Source organism: Chinchilla lanigera, unplaced genomic scaffold (assembly GCF_000276665.1).
Source record: "Chinchilla lanigera isolate Chin_1 unplaced genomic scaffold, ChiLan1.0 scaffold00058, whole genome shotgun sequence".
Classification (NCBI taxonomy): Eukaryota; Metazoa; Chordata; class Mammalia; order Rodentia; family Chinchillidae; genus Chinchilla; species Chinchilla lanigera.
This window is the reverse complement of record NW_004955459.1, coordinates 517,735-539,423: the sequence shown is the minus strand read 5'-3', so window position 1 is coordinate 539,423 and position 21,689 is coordinate 517,735. Positions and strand designations below refer to the sequence as shown.

General features: G+C 52.6%; 2 protein-coding genes across 5 annotated transcripts in view; one reads left to right on the top strand and one right to left on the bottom strand.

Annotated features, from left to right (window-relative positions):
- Positions 1 to 4,742, top strand: part of Fam168b (family with sequence similarity 168, member B) — a gene marked incomplete at its 5' end in the record, with an annotated part of 32,970 nt that extends 28,228 nt beyond the window's left edge. Inside the window, 1 exon segment of the mRNA XM_013521056.1 lies at positions 352 to 4,742.
- Positions 4,743 to 5,315: 573 nt separating this feature from the next.
- Arhgef4 (Rho guanine nucleotide exchange factor (GEF) 4) overlaps positions 5,316 to 21,689 on the bottom strand; it is a 212,426-nt gene continuing 196,052 nt past the window's right edge. Inside the window, exons 1-10 of one of the 4 annotated variants that reach the window (XM_005397552.2) lie at positions 15,950 to 16,208; positions 12,804 to 12,983; positions 11,710 to 11,889; positions 11,462 to 11,641; positions 10,570 to 10,802; positions 10,193 to 10,322; positions 8,467 to 8,598; positions 7,615 to 7,858; positions 6,904 to 6,981; positions 5,316 to 6,403 (exon numbers count right to left, since the gene is read on the bottom strand). In XM_005397552.2, coding sequence (XP_005397609.1) covers positions 6,252 to 6,403; positions 6,904 to 6,981; positions 7,615 to 7,858; positions 8,467 to 8,598; positions 10,193 to 10,322; positions 10,570 to 10,802; positions 11,462 to 11,641; positions 11,710 to 11,889; positions 12,804 to 12,929 — 1,455 coding nt within the window. In that variant the 5' untranslated portion in view covers positions 12,930 to 12,983; positions 15,950 to 16,208 and the 3' untranslated portion in view covers positions 5,316 to 6,251. Of the gene's footprint in view, positions 6,404 to 6,903; positions 6,982 to 7,614; positions 7,859 to 8,466; positions 8,599 to 10,192; positions 10,323 to 10,569; positions 10,803 to 11,461; positions 11,642 to 11,709; positions 11,890 to 12,803; positions 12,984 to 15,949; positions 16,209 to 21,689 lie in introns of those variants that run through there. The other 3 variants (XM_005397549.2, XM_005397550.2, XM_013521054.1) reach the window with 3 other exon arrangements.

Sequence of the window (21,689 nt, the reverse complement as noted above, 5' to 3'; positions counted from 1 at the left end):
AGCCCAGAGCAGTGTAGTGTTTTATACTTTTGTTTTTATTGGGACTCCACAAAGTAGAATGAAACTGTGAGTATCTGTTTGTTTAGAGATGGGGTCTTGTGTGCTACCACACCTGGCTGGTGTATTTACTTCTTATAGTGTGCACCTTGATCCTTACTGGAATGTACTTGTATCCCCTCCTCCTACCTTCAGAAAAGAGGGAATCCCTAGTGTCTGTGTGTGTCGGGGGGAGGGTTAGAATCAGCTGCCTTGCCCACCGTGGTCCTCTCTGGAAATGTGGACCTCGCCGTGGCATTTTCTGAGCGGCATTCCAGAAGCGCTCCGTGTGACTGTGTCTCTGTTCTCCCCCAGGTTTGAGGATGGAGCTGTGCAGTCACATCATTGAGGTTCCACAGCTGGTGCTGCAGGCCTTGTGCCTCCAACCAGGACTTTCTTCTTAATGCTCTCAACACTTAGCTAAACACGACTCCGTCCCGGCCCAGCAGGTCCCAGCGCCGTTAGTCTCCAACTAACTCTGTGGGTTGGTCTTAAAGCAAATCCTGTTTTGTGGTCTGCCTGGCAATTTTTTTAGCTAACTGTAATGATAAGAAGGGAGTATTAATCTATTCTGAATCATATCTAGTTGAATGCATGTTAAAAACAAACACAAAAACCAAGCTTGCTCAATCTACCTGCAGTGACTGATGCAAAACCATCATATGCAAAACCCAAAGGAATGGACATGTATTTTACAACTTGTATCACTAATGCACTGTTGTAATGTTTGCAGTCTTAACATTAATAAGTGTTCAAGTGAATTTCTTCATAGAGCATCTGAATTACCTTAGATGATTGTTCAACCTTTTGGGGTTGATGTGGGTAGCCAGCTAGGGATGTGGATGTTTAGTTTTCAGTGTCCTGTTTTTTCGATACTGACTGCACCAAGAGGGAACTGCAGGGACAGGGAGAGAGTAGGGAGGCTACAGTGGCTCGGGAGCAGCTGGTTAGGGGACATCCCTTCGGGTCCGGAACAGGGACATGCTTAAAGATCATCATGAGACATTAGAGCGATGTGGCCAGGACACAGGGGCGAGGGAGGTCTGTGTATCAACAAAACAATTTTCTCTGCCATCCAAATTTTCATTGCACATCTCTTACAAAGAAGAATGATGTTTTTTATATCTTTATTAGAAAAATCTTGTGTAGAACTAGATTATTTTCCTGGAATGGAAGGTATGCAAAAGAGAAACAGCCCCATTTGGAGGAGGTATCATCTTTTCCTTTAGCTTAGAAAGTCATTCCATATTTTTTTTTCCCCGAGAAATGTTTGAGTCAGTTAAAAACACTTGGGCGTTACTGTTTCTCTCACAAAGAAGGGCAAAGATTTCAGCTGTGTGTTATGGAAGGTGCTGTATACTTATGAATGCTTAAAAGGGAACAAAACTATTTTAAATTCCTCATGTTTATTCAGAGAGGCAAGGTCATGACTAGGTCTGCGAATGTAAAGCTGTAGCTTGTCCTGAGGCTCTCCATCTGTGCTGACGACTTAATTACCTCCTGTCTGGCTCGAGGATGTGGCTGGGTGAGGGGCCAAGGGTTGTGTCTGGGAGTGAGTCTCTTCTGCCCACTCCTCTTGCAGCTGAGGGCACTTGGTGCCAGCATGTGGGACAGCACAGAGGGCCTGGCAGTAGTGGAAAGTATTTGCCTGCTGGCATCTGTTATGGAAGAGATTTTGAGTTTAAAATCTGAATATTGTACATAAGAAATTGAGAGGTTTTTTTTTTTTTTTTTCCTTAATAAGCCTGACTTTGGCAGGAATGGCTGTCCCTTCTCAGTGAAGGTCAGAGGGCTGGTAAAAACACTTGCTCCCTTTTAGGGGTCTGTCAGGTGGGGATGGGTGTGCCTTTTTTCCCACCCTAGTGTTGTTGAAGTGCTAGTCTTCAGTTGGGAGGGGATTCTGTGCTGCTTCTGTCTCTGGCAGCTTGGTCGGGGCCCTGGCGCTGGGATGGAGGTTGCTCCATTAGCAGTCATCCTGGCTGGCAAGTGGAATACCTGACCACTGAGCCTTTGGTAATTTTATTTTTTATAATAAGTACTCATCATAACTTACTTTTTTTCACATTTTATAAATTTGGGAATATTTTTGCATGGCTCATTGTAATCAAGAGTCCTTATTCCTAGTGTCCATTAATATAGAATGTTTACTGATAAGTACTTTAAATCGCTTCCTGAGCACTTAACCCGTGTGTGTGTGTGTGTGTGTGTGTGTGTGTGTGTATGCGTGCTCGCGCGCGCACACACATGTGTGCATGTGTTGTATCATTTACCCTGTGTATGTGAACACACAGTTGTGTTCATTTCTGCAAGTCTGTGTTGGTAATTCCATCTGTGTAATGGATGATTTGCAATGTTGGTAGTTCCAAGGGTTCCAGGGACTCAACTGACTGATGGAGAAGGCATTTTTCCCAGTTGAGTGATAATACACAGGAGAACATATTAATGATTTTAGTGTATGCTTTATAAAAAAGCCCCTCACAAAAGTGGAAACATACCCATGGCCTACCTGTAAGGGGTGGTGTCGTTCACAATCAGGAGGAAGTTCTAAGAGGATACGTGGGCTGTGTCCAGGCCTGCATGAGACTGGCACACACAGGGTGAGTGTTCTCACAAGTGCTGAGTTGGAGGAAGTTTTGCATCCCCTGATCCCCATTTGTATCAGCTATATGAATACTTTCTTCTCTATAATTTTTTTTCCCTTTTTGTAAGGTTGAATTGAGAGACTATGAGATACTTACTTGATAGTACAATATGTTTTGTGGAAATCTTTCCAATTTTGAAACTTACTAGGGCGTCAGGTATCAAATCTAGGAAAGGTAGATAATACCTACCAGATAAGAATCTAGACTTAGTAATAGTAATAAAACGCTCATAGGTTGGATTCCATTCTAGTAAAATTAATTAAATAGTACTTGGGTCAGTAATCTGTTACAAAGCTGCATAGTTTGATATCCCAAGCATATTGTGGAACATTCCAAGGACTTTTGCTTTTTATATGTGTGACATTTCTGATTTGAGAGGTCTTCAAGTTGAATTAATTGTTCTTTGAGAGACTGAGACAGGAAGCAGAAGACCTAGTTCTTGTAGACATGGGCATCATTATGGATATTTAAACAATTTTTTATTCTCTACCTTCTCCTCTGAGGCTTGAGAGTTGTCATCTTCAGCTGTGTAGCTGCTGCTGCTCTCAGCTCATGGAGATGTAGTTAGAAGCCAGTTGGAGGCTGAGTGAGTATTGAAAAGCAGCTCGTGTGTTCCCTGACTTAGAAGCGAGGCCACTCTCAGGGCCAGAGCCTAGTAGTCATGATAACAGGCATGGAAGTGCTTCCAGAACCTTTTATATATGCTGTGGACCATCTTTTGAGAATGTTCTTGTTGGTGTGGTTATGGCCTACCAGTTGCTTATTCTGTGAAACTCTTTCCTGAGTGCTATGCAAATGTATTTTCGGGTGGCAGGGACCTGAGCAGGGCACCAGGCTGCTGAGTGTCCAGGCACCTGGTGCTTTGCTCCATCTGGTGGTGCCATCCTGCTGTGACAGGCGGCCAGGAAGTAAGTTGCATGTGTTCTTGAAAAATGTGTCATTGAGAGGACATACTTTCTTAGGGCAGTTTGGAATGCACTAACGTCCATCAGCATTGTCCTTGTGTGGGCTTTCCTGATTCCAGTTGAGTAAATGTCGGGTTGCTTTGCAAAAGGAAGTCCAGACTTCACCTGTCTCTTTTTGAACATTTAGATACAGTATTACTCTGACCAATTGGGCCACTCTCTCTCATCTGGCAGCTGACAGTTGGCTGCTCCAATTATAGTTGGCCTGGCACTGCCTGGCAGCACAGGGCCCCCTGTGGGTGCAGCAGCAGGTGGGGCAGCCACTGGTCCTTCTCACTGGTGCTTTCTGAGGGAGTCTGGTAGGAGTGTGGTTGCTTAGGGAGGGCACAGCTTAGCGCTCCTGTTTTGCACATCTCCCAGGTCTGGTGTATGTGCTTCTCTCAGCTGCTTACTGCTCCACCTGAGCTTCCCGAAGGTGGGCAGACTTCTGAGTGCACTGCAGGTGCTGTACTGAGGTGGGGAGGGTGTGGTCTTGCATGTTTTAAGGGTTTGTCTCTCTTCCCAACTCTCAGTTCATTTGAAGAATGGAGACCCTGTGAGATAACCTGGCTTTAGTCCACAGGACTAACAGTTCATTCAGAATGCCGAGATGGAGGAGTGGAATCTATCCAGAGAGCTGCAGTGCACTTCAGGAGGGTGGGCTGTTCCAGATTAGCTGGCAGGCAGCTCCCTGGCGGGGCCTTGGGCCCTGATGTAGGCTGGTGGGCAGTAGCAGGAGTGGGGCCAGATGGAGCCATGCTCCAGTGGCCTTGTGGGCTGTGACTGGATAGGAAACGGTTCCTTTTTTGTTTGTTTGTTTTTTAGTGATTTTTAAATACTGTTTTTTACACTGTTCTCTTGGTACTTTTTTAAGCTTAAGTCAGCGTTGTCTTCCAGTGTTAAAGGCACCCCTCACCTCTGCGTTGAACTTCCATGTCATATAAAGGAGTGGACCACCCATCCTGAGCCAGTTCAATTAGGTGTCAATTCACACTTTTAATTTTTTATGCAATCTGATGAGTAGATGAGCTCAGATTTAAAATTCTTAAAGGCACGTTTATTGTAACGAATTGTTATGTATTAATACTGCAGTTTTCAATAAAGATTGACTTGTGTTGCATATTCTGTTTTTCATGACTTTTTCCATGTCCAGAGATAATTTGGTTTGATTGGGAGGTACTGTAGCTTCTCACAAGTTAGGAGATTGCCAGGCGTTTGAGGGAAGAAGCTGGTGTGGTATCCAGCCCCAGGAACCTTGGCTATGTCAGGTACAATGGAGGCAGTGGGGTATAGATACGGGGTAGGGGCTGTTTGTCCGGGTGGGACACAGAAGGAAGCAGCCTCAGGCTTCTCTCCTGGCTTTTGTGGCTGCAGTTTTCCTGGGATAGACTATGCCCATTCAGCAGGCAGGGTGCTGAGGCCCTAGAAAAACAAAACTTACATTGGGTAACTCCAGCAAAAAACTCTGGGAATGGTGAAGAAGGGGGCAGTTTCCTCTCTGCCCTAGGGGCCAGGGCAGAGAGGAACAGTGTCAGTTGTGCCCCACACCTGGCCAGCTCCTGAGGCTGTATTCCTCTTCACTCCTTCGCCTCTAGGCTCATTTCATCTTTAGGAAAGGCTAGGGGAGACATGGGGTAGCAGGCAAAGACAAGTGCACACACACACCAATAGAGAACAAGGGCTGGCAGCCAGGTTACTTTTTATAAGTTTCTTTATGAAATCAATGTGGTTTCTGGCCTGGAGAAGGTATAGTGCCAGTCACTGTCCAAGCTGCTGAGTCCCGTGGCCTCCATGCCCATGTGTGGGCCACACCCCCCAGGTCCCCAAGGACCAGGGCTGGGTGGGTCAGTTCTGGATCCTGGGCCACAGAATTCAGTCCTTATGGCTTCTCACGCTCACTAGGGTAAGGCTTTCAGTGTCACAACAATTATTTTTCTCCATTTTTAGAAAAACAATACAACAAAATCCAAAACAGAAACCAAGTGATTCTGTAGCCTCCTCACAGCTGTAGGTGGACTGGTCACAAAACATGGCTGTCCTTAAGTGCTGACTTGGCCTTGTTCTTCCCATGCCACAGCCATATCACAAGTGAAGAGGTATCCAGTAGCCAGCAGCGTTCTGAGGGGCCAGGAGGCAGAAGGGCAGCTCTGGGCCAGACATTTGGGGTGCAGAACTCCTGGTTCTACCCTCTAGGGGGTGGGTGGCTTTGCCCCACCTACTGGGTGGGGGCCTGAGGAGGAGGGCAGAGGGGGGCACGTAGGGGGCTGGTGGCCACAGGGAGGCTGATGTGCCCAGAGACACACTTAGGGCTGATTAAATTTCCAAAGGGTCGAGTGCAGGTGGGAGCAGGAGGGGTGGTGGGCAGGCTATAGGTGGTACTGCTTGGTGAGGGTGGGAGCCCTGCCTCCCCTGCCACCTGGTCTCGTCACTGCCTCTTCACTGTGCCAGCAGCAAGGGCAAAACCCAGGATGGGGCACAGACCTGGCACCTTTGCAGGCCCCAAGCTCAGCCCTGGTCACTTGCAGTGTGCAAAACAGGCAGAGAAGGGCCAAGTGGAGTGGGCCTTGGGAGGCGAAGCTGGGGGCCAGGAGTGGACACATCCACAAAGTGCTGTCAGGTGGGTGTTGACTCATTTGCGGAAGGGCGCCAGCCTGCTGATGCTGTGCCAGAAGGTGGATGGTTTCCGCCGGGGCTCTGTCAGTACCGAGACCTGCTGTTGGGGCCGGTTGATGGGCAGTGTGGGGTGCTTCTGTCGTGTCAGGTAGCAGGGCCTGCTGACAGCTGGACGGAGAAGCAGCGTGGTTGTGGGTGTCAGGTGGCATAGGGCAGAGATGCCCACTGTAAGGCTCTGCAGGGACCCCCACACACACTTGCGGTGTTTGGTTGCACAGGACTCATTTCCTCGGGCTGACCATACCCTGGGGCCTCTGGCCTGTGCCCAGCTTACTGAAGCCCAAAGGGGATGGTGTGTGGCTACGTCCAAGTTACGGGACACTGGACTCTAGAGCTGTGAGGGACAAGTCCTTTCTAGGCAGCTGTGACAATGCTTCTTAGAGCCTGGGGAACTGAGCACTGTCACCAGTGGTGCCATTTCGGGGTAGGTCAGAGAGGCCAAGAGCAAGAACAGCTGTAAACTGACCCAGTCTTTGTTACCAGCCTTGGGGAGCACACCTGCAGAGGGTAGCGTGCACCTCCAAGGACCCTGGTGTCTCGCTGTGCTTTGGGGTCAGGAGAATGTAACCGGTCCAGAACTGCCCAAGCAGGAACTGCTAGTCACTTACCTTTGGGCTTCCCTGTGGCCTGCTGTTTGCTGGCATTCAGCATGGCCTGCTTCCTCTGCATCTCAGTGATGGAGAAACCTGGGGAGAGGGTACACACGAGACCCATTTCATCCTTCCCTGTCCACAGGCCTCCGTAGGATGTGCTTTATGGCCCATTATCTTCCCAATGCCAGGCTATCCCCCAGCCTGTTGTCAGTCTGCCCAGAGCCTCCCATCTCACCTCAGCCCCTTTCCCCCATCCCACTCTCCCTGCATCTAGTGTCCCTTTCTCTGCTGCAGTGGAGGCTTTCCCCAGGCACAAGCTGACGTCGCTGCAGAGTGGAACACCAGGACCATGACCAGGAGGGGGAAGCACCGGGGAGAGGCCTGCTCACATGGGCCCAGGGATGCTTCTGGAAGCCTATACCCCTACCCCTTTCCTCCCAGAGCCTGAGCTGCCTAGAAAGGGGCTCCCTTTGCTCTGAGCAGCTTGATAGAGTGTCTGGGAGCCCGCGCCCTGGAGCCAAAAGCTGATGAAGGGCCATTCTTTCTGGTGGGGAGCACAGGATAGCAGTGCCTGTGCTGGCTGCTGGGACTGAGAGGCTCTTGGGGCCTCACCAAGTTTAAGGCCTTGGGTCTGAGATGCATTCTCACTGTTTCATGGTGGTCCTGCCTGCCTGGCAGTTGGGCTGAGCGGGCCAGAGTGGGGCAAGCCCCAGCAGGGTCTCCCACCTGTCTCCTGGTCCAGGCGCACCTGCTCCCTCTCCCTGGCAAAGGCCTTGAGCCAGCGCTGCTTCTGCTCAGGCTTCCTGGTACACAGCAGGTGGCTGTCCCCAGAGGTGCTGCAGTGCAGTCGGAAAGCATTCTTGATGTTCACGTGGAGCTCTTGGTCCTTCCCATCCTCTAGGTCCACCACCTCTGAGCCATCCATGTCCAGCCTGCCCTTGTAGTACAGCATGTCTCGGCGGAGCAGGTCCTGCCAGATGCCATCCTGAGCCCTGGCTGCCGCACCCTGGGCCCACCTCCACCCTCAGTGCAGCCATCTCCCCAGTGCATAGTGGGCACCTGATAGCCCTGGTCCATCCCAGAATGGCCAGCTGCCGACCTGTGGGGCCTGCCCTCTGAAAGGTGCAGTCTGCCACAGAGACCAGGGCAGCACCCGACACATCACAGCAGAGAAGAGCATGGTGCACAGGAGGGCTGCCTGTGGGGTCCTCTGGACCATGTTTTCAAAGAGAAGCAGAAGCTACAAGCTACAGGAAGACCAAGAGACGGCTGTAGCAGAGGCCCTCAGGGTTGGCAGAGGAAAGCAGAGGTTTGCAGGAGATGTGGCGGCTTGAGAAGCAGGCAGGGGACAGTCAGGAACGAGGGTGTCCTTAATGGGGCCTTGGCCGGTTGGAGAGCCACCATGGACCCTGGGCTCCCCCCACAGAGGTACCCTCACCTCATCCCAGGCCAAAGGGTTTCCAGGAACAGCTGCAGAGGGCCTGGAAGGCTCCTCAGTGTGGGCAGCAGTCTAATCCCTCATCTCTGACCCTCCACCTTCTCTAAATGGGGCTGGCCCAGCAGGGCAGTGGCTGGTACCTTCTTACAGTAGATAAGCTGGTGGTCAAAGAGGAAAAACATTCTCTGCTGGCTCTTGGCTTGAGGCTGTGTAACACGAGTCAGCTCCCCCGAGTAGATGAGTTCCGAGCTCCTAACCAAGAGATCTTCCCCCTGAAGGACCCCAAGGAAAGCCAGAGCTGAGTGCCCTGACCTTGGCCATGTGGCCAGCTGAAGAAGGCCTCCCTTGTAGGTGGCCTCCTAGGCTGAGCCCAGGTGGAAGGGGCATCTGGAGGCCAGGAAGTCCTCTGGGTCTTGGAGGTAGGATCTATGGAGGGGGAGGAGAGAGGAGTGGGTTTGACCTGGGCTGGCTGGCCTTGCAGACTGGCCCCCCATGGTCAGTGGCCTCCATGGCTGTTGGACAGTGCAAATGTGCCCAGTCCATATGGAGATTTGATGCTGGGGTAAAACACACTCACTTTGAAGATTTAGTGAGAAACAGAATGTAAAATATTTCATGAATCATATTTTATACTGACTACAGCCGAAATGATTTGACATATTAAGTTAAAAATTATTATAATCACTTTCACCTGTGTTTTTCTTCCTTTGTTAAAATGGCTACCAGAACTGGGTGTGGTGGTGCATGCTTGTAATCCCAGCACTGGGGAGGCGAAGGCAGAAGTACTGCTGTGAGTTCAAGGCCAGCCTGGGTTACATAGTGAGTTCAGGACCAGCCTGAACTGCATAGTGAAACCCTGTCCCAAAAAAACAAAAAGATGGGTACTAGAAAGTATAGAAGTCTGTGTGTTGCTCACATGATCTTTTGATTGGACATTGCTGCCCTAGAGAAAAACTAGGCTGTAATTTACCTGTGTAGCGAATCTTTAAGATCTTAAGGAGGTCCTCCTCCCAGCTTAAATATATTTTAGGACCTGAGTTCCACAATCAGAGCGTCACATCTTCAGACTAAGGTCTGCCTGTGGGGCTCTTGACAGCCATCCCGTCTCAGATGATTGAGTTTACAGGGGTCCTTAGCCTAGGCAGGGCCTCAAAACCAGTGGGCCATGCTGCCAAGTACCACCCCTGGATGCCAATGCACTGTCAGGGGTAGCGCCCGGGACTGTTTTATAGTGCTCTGTGGTTGAGGGTGACTGATTTTAAGGTAGTTCCCCTTCATGACAGTTTATACAGTGCTTGTTAGTGGTACCATGTGGGTGGGGAACCCTCCTCACAGGAGGCATGTCAGCAGATGGTAGAGGACAGAGCCCCCTGTACCTGTGAGCAAGAAGGCCTTTGTTAGTTCATGCTTTGGTGTTGCCTTAGAAAGACACCTGGGGAGTGTGCAAGCCAGAACCATGGAACCAGGGGCAGAGCAGTTTGGACTATGCTGATGGGCAGAAACCCTGGTATTGGGAGTCCCAGAAGCTGACTGAAAGCCAGGGGACCCAGCTTGTCCCCTGAGGGCAGCAGAACAGACTGGTGCTTCTGAGAAACATCCTTCCTCCTGTGGGGCTTCTCCTGGGCTGCTGGCAGCTGGTGGGGAAGACGGTCATGTCTTGCACGGGTCAGAAAGCCACCAGCACCACGCCCGGCTCTGGGAAGTCGCACCAGAGTCCCCACAGCAGCACACAAGAACCTGCTTTTCACCATGTCTGCTCCCACCTAGCAGCCTGGCCCTCTGCTCTTCTCCCTCCTAGGTGTTCAGAGACAAGCAGAGCTCTCAGGCCAAGGCCCCACAGTGTTCTCTGAGCTCCAAGGCCCTCACCTCCCAGTCTTCTATGGAGCTCTGCCACTGAGCAATCTTGTCGATGTTTTCAAGTCTCCGTTTCCGTTCGTTGATGAGCCGGGCTACATTCTTCATGGCATGCAAGGCAGCTTCAACATCCTTGAAGTCCCTGGGCAGAACAGAGTGGGAGGGTGCTGCCATCTGGTGAGTAGGGAGTTGTAGGTGTCTCCTGAAGCCCACCCTGTGCCCTTGGCCACTGAAGCATAGTCCCGCTCTTGTCCAGAAATGCCAGGCCCGGAACAAGGTCTACCCAACTGATGTCCTCCTCCCCATCGTGGTGGCAGCTTGAGGTGAGCCCCCTGTCCATGGCTATACCTGACACTCTCGGTGAGGCTGTGGGGCCCAACCCCTCATACCTGTGCTGGGGTGGCGTGTACTTGAGCAGCTCAGCCAGCTGTAGTGGGTATTTGCAAATCTTCTGCACGGGTGTCAGCAGGAAGCCATCCAGAGAGATGTCAATCATTTTCTGCAGCAGCCGGCAGGCCTCGAAGAAGTACACGTACTTGCTGAGCTTGGTGAGCCGAGAGAGCTCCATGCAGGCATTGGGGTGGTTGTTGCAGTATTCAGAGTAGATCTGGAAGTCTGCTTGCTGGGCAGCAGAGGGAACAGTTTTGGGGTAGGACAGCGATCTCCTGCTTCCCAGGCAACTGGTCACCCATCTGGGGAAATCAGGGCCTCTGGATCCCCTTCAGGAGCTAGGCTAGGGACCCAGGCACTGTGGATGTACATGGTAATGAGCCACAGCTATGTGGAGTCACCTATAGCTGGGAAAACCTGCAAGGACGTGTGCCCACCCTGTGGCTCCCAACTTTATCAGTAAGGCCCTTAGCAGATATTTTAATTGTATCAATTTACAAAAAAAAAAAAAAATTCAGTGGTGCTGCTAAGAAAGGGCTATCAAGGCCAAAAGGCATAGGGGTGGGGGCTAGAAATAGGTATGATTTGCTCCAGCCCTCAGGGCTTCCCAGGAGAGGAGCAGATCCCTCCCAGGCTGACCAAGACCTGTGCTGCTGGGAGCCTCCCCTGACTTGGTTCCTCACAGCAGAGACCCTCCTCAGACTGCTGAGGGCAGCTGGCAAGGCAGAAGGTACACCGAGACGTTTCGAAGATTCTGGGAAGGGAGCAGCAGGTTCCCTGGGGTGGAGCGCAGAGGCCAAGAGCAAAGGGGCACCAAAATAACCAAGTGCCAGCAGACAGCGGGGCTGGCAGGCAGGCAGGGCTGGGGTTCCATGGGAAGTCTGTGCTCACGTGCTCCAGGAAGCAGGCACCCAGCTCGCTTAGGTGTGGACGCTCGCTGTTGAACCTCTGCTCCAGGGCCTTCACGAACGCCTTCTGGCAGCGGTAGATGTCCTCGATGTTGCCAAAGATGGTGTGCAGCTGCTCCTCGCTGAACATGTCCACGCGCTTGCGGCACTGCCTGATATAGCCCTGTGGGATGGCCAGCACATCAGGCTCGGGCTCCTCTACCCGCCCTGCCAGGGCAGGGCCCCCCTCACCTCGCAGATGTCTCGCAGGTGCTTGATGTAGTCCCGTTCTGTGCTGAGGATCTCGTTGATGACGTTAGTCCGCATCTGGTCCTTGCTGCTTTGCACCTCCACCCCGCCATCCTCCATGGCACCGGTCCTGGCCTGTGGGGCCTCGGTGTCATCTGCTGGCTCGTCCTGGTTCACACGCAGCTGTGGGCAACATGGGGCCAGTCAGCACCCTGCAGCCCTGCACAGAGTGCACGACTGTGCAACTAAGCCTGGGTACTTGCGGGGAACCCGGGCCAAAGGTGCTTGCTGTACCTGCATCACATGTGCACAAGGTGGGCAGTGGGATAGTGTGCCTTGTGTCCCAATGTTTACAGACCACCGTAGTCACCTGGCAGGCCCCATGTCCCCCTGCTTTCTGCAGACTTTGCTTATATTCAACGTGTTCCCTGGAACGTGTGCCAGGAATTTGGGAACCACAGCCTGCTCATACTGTGCCATCTAGGGGCTGTGACGCTAGGGCATGATGGCATGGTCCTGCTGGTTCTCTAAGCTGTAAATTCAGGAAAAGGCTTGGGGAGCAGAGGGGGATGGTTTACCCAAGGAGTGTGGGGACAGGAACAGCTGAATGCCAGCTGCTCCAGTTTGGCTTTTTGGAGACTGGATTCCTTCCCTGGAGACCAGAGTGCATTAGGTGGGATTTGGGTCCCTTCCCTGTGAACATCTGGGTTGATGACTGCTTGTGCATGCCTTAGCTGTCCCAGAGTTCCACCTCACAGGGTGTGTATTAATCAAGATGACTCAGTAGGTGAGTTTTTCATGGTATGTGGTACTCTAATGTACACTGTTCCCCTTGGCAAGATGTAATCTCCACACAGTCACTCCTGACCTGTTTTCTCTTGCCCCAGGGCTCTCCAGGATGAGGGTGGGATCAGGGGATGGAGGAGGTACTGGCAGTTTTGGGGAGGAAAAAGGTTGTGTCACAGTTCTCTGACCCCCACCCTGCAGCCCAAGGTGCCAGCATTGTGGAGAGGCAAGGTCCACCCAAAATGTGCGACTCCAGACCTGTTTTGAGTGTGGATTACCCCAGGTGGCTCTTCTTGAGCCTGCGACCATACCCTCACGAAGCTGGCTGGAAACCACCCCTCGACGTCAGCGACACGGCCCCACCACCACTCTCTGTTGGTGGCATCCATCACTTCGATGACATCTCCAGCTTTGAAGCCCAGTTCCTGGTCATCCATGGTGACATGGTCCCAGAGTGCTTCAGCACAGACCACACTGCCATCACTGATCAGCTGTGGAGAGAGCCATAGGAGGTGGGTCACGGGTCAAGGATGTCCTGGGCCCAGGCTGAAGCCCTTCCTGCCCTCTGTCCCACCATCAGCAGTCTTGGGAAGAAGGAACCCTGACCCACTCTACAGAGGGGCTGATGGGCTTCCTCCCAGCCAGCAACTGCTCTGGGGCCAGAGCCATATCCTGGGCACATAGAGACTGTCCAGGGCAGTGATGGAGTCTGAGGTGAACCTGACCCAGAATCTTGACTAACCTTGAATCATTCCCTCTGAGCTGGGCCACACCTTCCTAACCCAAGACTGAGCCTCTTAGCTTCCAACCCAGCTTCTGGTTGCTGCCCTGGGATGCTGAGGCTGAGGCTGTGCCAGCTGCTGCCTGGTAAGCTCTTCTCAGGCAGCACCCAAGGGGGGTACAGAGCTTCAGGGAGAGGGTGCTTATATCCTGTTGTGGGTTTCTTCTCATGGACTTGCAGTGCCTCTGAGGCCACCTAGCAGTTGACAGTGCTGCTTTATACAGGTGCAACAGTGCCCTAGCACTGGAGCAGCTGGATCCAATTTGTGAGTTTTATTTTTTTGAACTCTTGCAGAGCCAGCCTTAGGACAACTCTGCCCCCAACAACCCAACTATCCACATCACCTCAGCAGCACCCTCTTCAGCATTCTAGGTCCCAAACCCTAGGATTTTAGGCTAATGGAGAAGGAGGTGCATCTGACAGTTCTTAACCATCTGACAAACTTTTGTACCAGCTTCTCTATGTGAATCACTGATAAATTTCCCATCTTAGTGCACTGGCACATTTTCAGGCCCGCTCCCCGCTGCCTCTCTCGGGCAGCCCTTGCATCCTGAGCTCTGTTTCTCATGGTGTTGACAGCTGCTATCCTATAATGTGGGCTCCATTCTTGCTCCAGGGGCTTCAGGACAGAGAGAAGGAGCTTCAACTACCCCTCACTGATGAGACTTGAGTGTTGGTGCCCCCATCACAACCACCAGCCTGGCACAGCAGTTAAGGAATGATCTGGGAGGTGCTCCACCGAGTGTCCTTCGTGCTCTGTACGCCCTCTCCCTCTGCTTTCCTAGGTGCTCCTGGGCAGTGTACATGCTGATCCTCACACTGACAAGGGGACGTGGAGCAGGGCTGCACTCTCAGCTGACACTGCTCAAGCCTCCATCCCAGTCCCTCTGAGCTGAGACTGGTCAAGCCTCCATCCCAGCTACCTAAGATGCTTTGGCACCCACATGGCATGGCGAGGGGTGGGCACTGTCCTCCAAGCAGGTTTGGGAGGCCCAGTCGCTGGCACTTGCTCTTGCCTGAGAGTGGCAGCTACTCCAGACAAGCCTGTGCACATGCGTACACTGATGGTACAGTGGCTGTTCAGCGTCCACACAGGTACTCTAAGCACATATGCCCAGGAGCAGCAGCCCTCGGACCTCTGCCCTCACTCCTGGCTGTGAGGACCTCCTGCAGGTGGACCAGGCTGCCACACCAGTGGGTGAGCCAGGAGAATTCAGCAAGGAGGAGTTAGCCTGCTGTACGTGCAGAGCTGGCACCTCCCACTGTGGCTCCATGGGAGGCCTTGAAGGCTGTGGCTCCAGGGAAAGAAGGAAGTGGGCACTCCTGGTGGTGTGGGTGAGCCAGGAGAAACATGCAAGGGACCATGCCTGATCTGGGGTCTGTAAGTACGGGCCATAGATCTAGGGGAAGAACCCACCCACACACTCAGCACTGCCCCTCTGCCCACTGACTCCTATCCTAGATGGATCCTGCTGTGTATTAATCAGGAGGAGCATCTCCCTCTGGGCCCCGATTCATTCAACAAGTCCCTGCAGCCTGTGCTCTGAGCCACCCTTCCAAGGCTAGTTCCTGCCAGCTGCTGGTGAAGCATGGAAGTATGGGCCAGGAGGCTTCACAGGGACCAGACTCTGGTTGACCTGCCCAGAGGCCTTGAAGCCCTTGAGGCAGGGTGGAAGGAGGGGTTTGTCACCTTTGTTGAGTCCTTGTCTTAGAAGCATATCTTACCCAGGAGACACCAGATAGACACATGGCCATGAGGAAGTTCTCTGATCTCCCATGTCTCCCATCAGCATCCCAGTAGTAGCAACATCTACCATATGTGTCACCCACAATGCTTAAGGAGATAGAGACACATTTCCTAGGACATCAGCACCATCTCCATTTGCACAGCAGCTGGATGGGCTTCATGCAGAGGCCTCTTGATTCTCTACCTTGGGTGCAGCTGCACCTTAAGTCAAGAGTCAAGCCCAATAGCCAGAGGACAAAGATTCCAGCTGCCACCCAGGGGAGAGCAGAGGCCAGGATGTTTATTTGGAGGCAGGTGGGGCAACTTAGGGAGGGCCAAGTTCAAGACTAAGACAAGGTAGAAGACAGGCCAGGATCCCTTCCTGCATCTCCTCCCACTCTGGCCAGCTCTGGAGAGGGTAAAGCTACCAGACTTTGCCTCACACCATCCCTGCTGACTGACTACTGCCACCCTTTCTCATTCTGCCTTCTCCCTCTCTCACATACAGGGCCTGGTGGCTCCATCAGCCTGAGAGTGCAAGGCTGGGCTCTGCACGCTGTACAGGGAGTGTGTTCCGGCTCTGGCCTGAAGGAGGCTGAAATGGGGAAAGGGCTGCAGGGAACATTAGCAGCAGAGCCCGGACATTTCCCACAGACCTTGGTCAACCCACGCTGGTGCATTCCCAGTTCTGCTCACCCTGCAGGCACAGGCACACGCACACGCACACGCACACGCACACCTCCCAGCAGCGTCCCTATCCTCAGTTACCACGGAATGCGCCACCCCCTCCCACCTGGCATGGAGGACAGATGGAAGGACCCCCGTCCCCCCCCCCCCCGCACATGTGCACACCGGATGTAGCACCTCAAAATGAGCACATGGTTGGTGGGAGGTCTGCCATGCAGTGTGGGGTTGCGGGTGCAAAGGGCTGGAGCCCCCAGGCCACTCACCCGGCTGAGTCTCCGCGGCACTCCCGGCCGCCAGCTCAGCGGAAGGCCAGCAGGAAGATCAGCACAACGTTGATGAGGACGAGCAACAGCAGCACCACGGAGACGACCGCGCGCTGAGCGCCAGGGGGCAGGTTGCAGCGCAGCAGGGCGCGCAGGGCACTCCCGGGCATCCCAGGGCCGCACCGGGGCTGCGGGGCCCGAGCCATGGCCGGGCTGGCGGCACCGAGCCCGAGGCCCGCAGGGGAGGCACCCAGCGAGTGCGGCGCAATGCCAGGAGGGGCGGGGCGCAGGCGGCTCCTCCCGCAGGGGTCTGGCCCCAGCCCTGCCGAGCGTGCGCAGCGCCTTACGGGCCCTGCAGCCGCCAACGTAGCCAATTGCGCGGGGCGAGCAGCGAGTGCTGAGAAGTAGGTCCTGCCAGGAGGCAAGAGAACGCCCTTCCGCGGTCCTGGGGAAAGGGCCTGTTGTGCTGGCCCTTTCAGCACAATCAACGTTGTGCTGATCTTCCTGCTGGCCTTCCGCTGAGCTGGCGGCCGGGAGTGCCGCGGAGCCAGGCCGATGGGGCGCAATGATAAATAGTTTCAGGGTCACTGGGGGTGCCTTGGGGGCCTCTCCAGGCAAGGCATTCTGGGCAGAAACGAGACGCTGTGACTTTGGGAGGGGTTGTCCTGAGTTCCGATTCCTAATAGGGCTGAGCTCCAGCTGCTACTTCATAGAGGAGCGGATGCGGATCTAAAGGGTCAGCTAATTGCACAGCCATAAAAGCACCTGGAACAGTGCAGCCAGAATTTGAACCTCAGCCGGGGGGATCCGTACTGAGGGCTACTCTCTAACTGACCGAGACCATCTGAGCAATACTTTGCGCCTGTGAACCTGGCCTGGCTCCTTGTCGGCTCGGTACCAACTCCTGTGTGAATCCCCAGCGGTCTCGCTGCCTGCATAGGCAGGACCTCCTCTGCGGCTTCAGAGCTGTCTCTCCCGTCTCTCCCGACCATACAAACAGCTCAGCCATGGTCAGTCTTACTCCTGTCTTGTAGGGTAAGACTATAGTAGAGAGGACTGAACACAGCTCAGGAGCAGGTGGATTTCCAGGACAAGCTCAGACCTCTGAATCCTGGGTCAGAAAGAGCCTCGAGAAGGGTGCACGGGAAAAGTGTGCAGCAGGCAGGTGCAGACGTGGCCTGCACACGGGCTACTGCCCCCTGACTTGGGTCCATGTTTCACTGGGCACCAGAGGTTCCACAGCTACCAGCCATCTGGTAAGGAAAGAGGCAAGGCTGAGTGTCCACAGGCCCTGTGCACAGCAGCGCTGAGATCCTAATGACCAGCGTGGCACTGAGTGCTGCAGGCTCTGCAGAGCCCGGCTCACTGTTTAGCCTGGGCTGGAGAGACCTGCAGCAGTCCTCAGCTCAGGTCCCAACCCTGTGCAGCGCAGGCAGCTTGAAGAGCACTGCATGTGACAGAAGGACCTTTGGTCTGGGCAGGACTAGGGACTGCAACCTTGTGCAGGGGACCAGCCTTCATATCCTACAGAGCCCAGTATTCAGCAGGGATGTCTTGCGTTTCAAGACAAAAAAAAAACAAAACAAAACCAAGACTCAAAGCTTTCAGCAAAGGCTGAGGTCCTGGGAGGTTCAAACTTTATGGCTCCAACCAGGGAGAAGGTGGCCTCAGGGTGCTCAAGTGGGGCCTGCAGGTCTCCTTAGATAGGAGGGCATGTGTGGAAATGCAAGAGGGTCACAGGTGCTGAGCAGGTGAGGGCCAAGCTCCTGGTGCCATGGCTTTAGAGTGATAGGGAAGAGAGGAGAGCTACCTTGGAGGTGCTGGCCAGCAGGTGGCCTTACAGCCGAGAGCAGCATGGCAGCAGTCTGGGGACTCTGAGCTCCTCCTGCCCACCTGGGGAGATCTGAGCCAGGTGGTGCTCCAGCCGGGGCGGCTGAGCACAAGGTCCATGGGCCACTGACAGGCACTGGACTTCTCCCTGGGGCTGGGGTTCTGAGAGGCAGGTCAGGCCCCGGGGTGTCACAGGAGATTGCAGAAAACACACTTGGAGATAGAAAATCAGACTGGCTCCATGGAGGGGTGGCCCCCTGTTCCATGAGGTGCCAGGAGGGCAAGGGTGGCTCAGGAGGCACATCTTCTATCCTTTGGGGACCCAGTGTTGGCTCAGCGGGGGTAATCCTGCTTTCCACTGCTGTCTCTCTGTCTGCCTTCTAGTTGGGTTCCACCTGCTCTCAGCAAGGTGACCCAGAAGCTGCTATGGCCCCTGCTCACTGTCATGGAGGTCCCTAGAGGGGCCCCAGCATCAGCAGGCCCTGAGTGCCACTAGAGGAGCAGATGGAGCCAAGAGGAACCTGCAGCTGTGGCCTGGGCAGTAGGGAACGGACTGCTGTCCACAGGCATCAGGGAGGGTCACAAGGGACTCCTTTTCTCCGCTGAGAGCTGGGCCTACCTCTCCCCAACCATCACATGCACCAGCAGCACTGATGTCCCAGGGCTGTTGTAGAAAAGGCTTTCAAAGACTGACAGCCACCTCCGACTTCTAGCCTCTTCTCAGAGAAAGCCCTTGGGCTGAAAATAACCTCAGGCTTTATGACAGAAAAGACAGCCCAAAAGAAAAAGAAAAAAAAAGAAGGAATAAAAAGACAAAAAAAGAAAAAAGACAGCCCAGCCCAAGCGAGTCAGCTGGTGGGGTGGGGGGAGGGGTACAGGCCCATGCTCAAGCCATGCACATCTGGGGCAGACTCGAAGGGAAGATGCTGGAAGAAGAGAGGGGCACTTGTGGGCACCAAGGATGATCAACTTCTGCATTTGTTAGTTCACTGGGCAGGCTCTGGAGAGTTGGAGGGCCAGGCACAAGTATGCACAGGAACAGAGAAGAAGGCCCTGCGCCTGTCTCTTACACTCCTCAGGGCACACAGAGGAAGATGGTATCCCATACAGCCCTGCTCCCAGCAGGCAGGATTGTCTTGCATATCTACATCCTATGGTCTCAGACACTGCCTGGCCCCTAGTAGTACTTACTACACGTGTTACATCTATGCAACATGCCCAACCATACATCACAACCTTCACATATCCATGCACACACCCACACATGTGTGTAGAAACAAGACTCACTCCTTCAGTACTCAGAATGCAAACATCTCTCCGGGTCAAATGGTTTGGGTTTCCCATGTGTCATAATTAGAACGAGACATGCATGTCTTCCTGGAAATTACAAAGGAGTGTCTAATTTAGAGCAAGCCAGATCCTCTCAGACTGGTTGCTTCAGTAACTTCTGTGTTTGTTAATTGTTGATTGTTGCTTCTTTTGGAGCTCAGAGGCAGCAGTGAGTGTCCTCAGGGTAGAAAGCAATTGCACTAGAAAGGTCAGGGACCCTTCACTGGACAGTACTGCTGCATCTTTCTAGTTTCTGGTGTGGAGGGTGTTTATTCTGTCTAGCAGAACAGGACTGCCACCACCTTTCTGGAGTCCCCAGTAATAGCCAGGCCACCAAAACCCCTGCAATCCTGCAGCAAGAACAGTTCTTCCTGCACCGAGACACCCAAAAACTCCACTCTCACCTTTCTGCATCAGGATCTTGAGGCCCTGTGACTCTCTGGGTACACAGTTCAGTGGACATCCTGAGTCAGGACCAGTCTCTGTTCTGCACAGCTCACCATATGGCTGGAGAAGGGACCCTCAGCTGGAGCCAGTGCCTCCTCTGGGCAGGCCCCATCTGTCCGCCTGGGGCGTAGTAAGGTCCAGGGAACCCAAGTGGTCTGGAAAGCACTGTGTACGCTAAAGAGAAGTACACCCAGGAAGCTCCAATGCCAAGACCAAACAGGAAATATTCTCCAGGCAGCTAAGGAAATGCTTATGTAGACATTATTTGCATTTCCCTCTGACAGAGGCCTCTGCCGGAGTCTTGTTCTTTTAGAGCTGGCTCTTGTTCTTCCCTGGCCAATGCATCTTAGAATTAACAACTCAGCAAGAACCCTAGGGCCCCAAAAGGCACCTTTCACTGCTCAGGGGTCTGGTTAAGTCCACTGGCACTCAGGTGGCTTCCTGCTCAACACTCCACGAACCCTTGTGTGATAGCCCCAAGAGCAGCTCCACCCCGCCACAAGCCTGAATCTTCAAGGCGAAGCACAGCCATTGCCTGTGAATTCTGCCTACAGTGAAGATGTGATTTTAGAACACTCCTGAAAAGTAACTGAAGGGAGAGCTGGGGGCTGGGAGTGCAGCTCAGTGGAGCAGCATATGCTTAGTATGCTCCTGACCCTAAGTTCAGTTCCCAGCACCACATACATATACGAATACACAAAAAAGGTTTTGTTAGAAAATCTAACTTACTTGCATGTTTATTCTCTGCACTTCATGGGTTTTACAGGAAGTATTATCATTATTATTATTGTTATTGTCATGATTATTACTTTGTAGTCTAGGGATTGAATCCAGGGCCTTTGTACTGAGCTACATCCCCAGCTCTTTCTGTTTTCTTTTGAGGAAAGATCTTACTGAGTCATTAAAAGTTGGCTGGGCTGGGCTGTGCTCAAACTTGTGATCCTCCTTCCTCAGCTTCCCAGACAGGGATGACAGGTGTGCACTATACCCAGCATAAAGTATGACTTGATGACTGTTGGTTTGTGTCTGGATACTCCCTTGCCCCTGCCCCAAAGCTTCATGCAGTTTTAGATGGGTTTTTTTTGGAGGGGGCTGAATCTAGATTTTGTGATTGATTCATGGTTTAATTCAATTCATGGGATTAAGGGTGGTGGGATTAAGGATGGGCGACTGGATTGGTACCATCCTAATCCTAGCAGTCTAGATTAAGATAAAAGATGTAGGAAGAGGCTTGTCTCCTTCCTCTTCCCTTGCTGCTTTTGCTGACTTCACCACCATGAATGGTTGCTCCTTTGCCATTTGCTGCCCGCCTTGGAGCCAGCTGATATGGACTGAAACCTCCACAATTTGTGAGCTAAATAAACCTTTCCCCCTTTAACTTTGGGTGGCAGATATTTTGTCTCAGCAACAAGAAAAAAGAAATTAAGACAGTGACCATTTTAACTCATTACTTGAAGCCAGGCTTCTAAGTGAGTTTATCCCCCCCACCCCCCACCCCCGTCAGCTGTGTGGATAATGAGAGCGCTGCACTGTATCCTGGTTCCACAAAAGTCCATGAGTACACCACTCATAAAGAAGTCAAGCTGTAATGTTTCTCTTCAAGAAAAAAAATTTGAGTCCTATGCAGTCTTGGTTCTAATGGAGCAGAAAGGTACCAGCCCTCCTCGCCAGGGGAACTCAGTGTGCTATGGGCATGTGCTTGTGCTGAACATTTGGTTAAGCCCGTTATGTTCCACCATCCCCTCGAAACTAAATAAAAGAGGGTGAAAAAACAGGAGTAAGAATGAGAAAGAGAGGAGAGTTGAAGACTCGAAATTGCTGTGTCCTAAGGAAGGATGGTGAACAGGTACAGGGAGACATCTAGGTCTGGGGAATAATTTTTTTTTTCTGAAACAGGGTCTCGCTGTGTAGCTCAGGCTGTCCCTACCACATGCAGCTGGAGGAATAATTTCTAACGGTCTTTAGCACTGTTACAGTTGAAAGCAAGTAAGAATAGTTCAAAAAAGTTAGTACAAAGGATTTTGGATGTTCCCAACATGAAGAAATAATAAAATAATAAATGCTTGAGGTGGTAACCATGCCAACTACCCGGATCTTATCATCACACATATGTGTTTACCAAAATATCATGCTG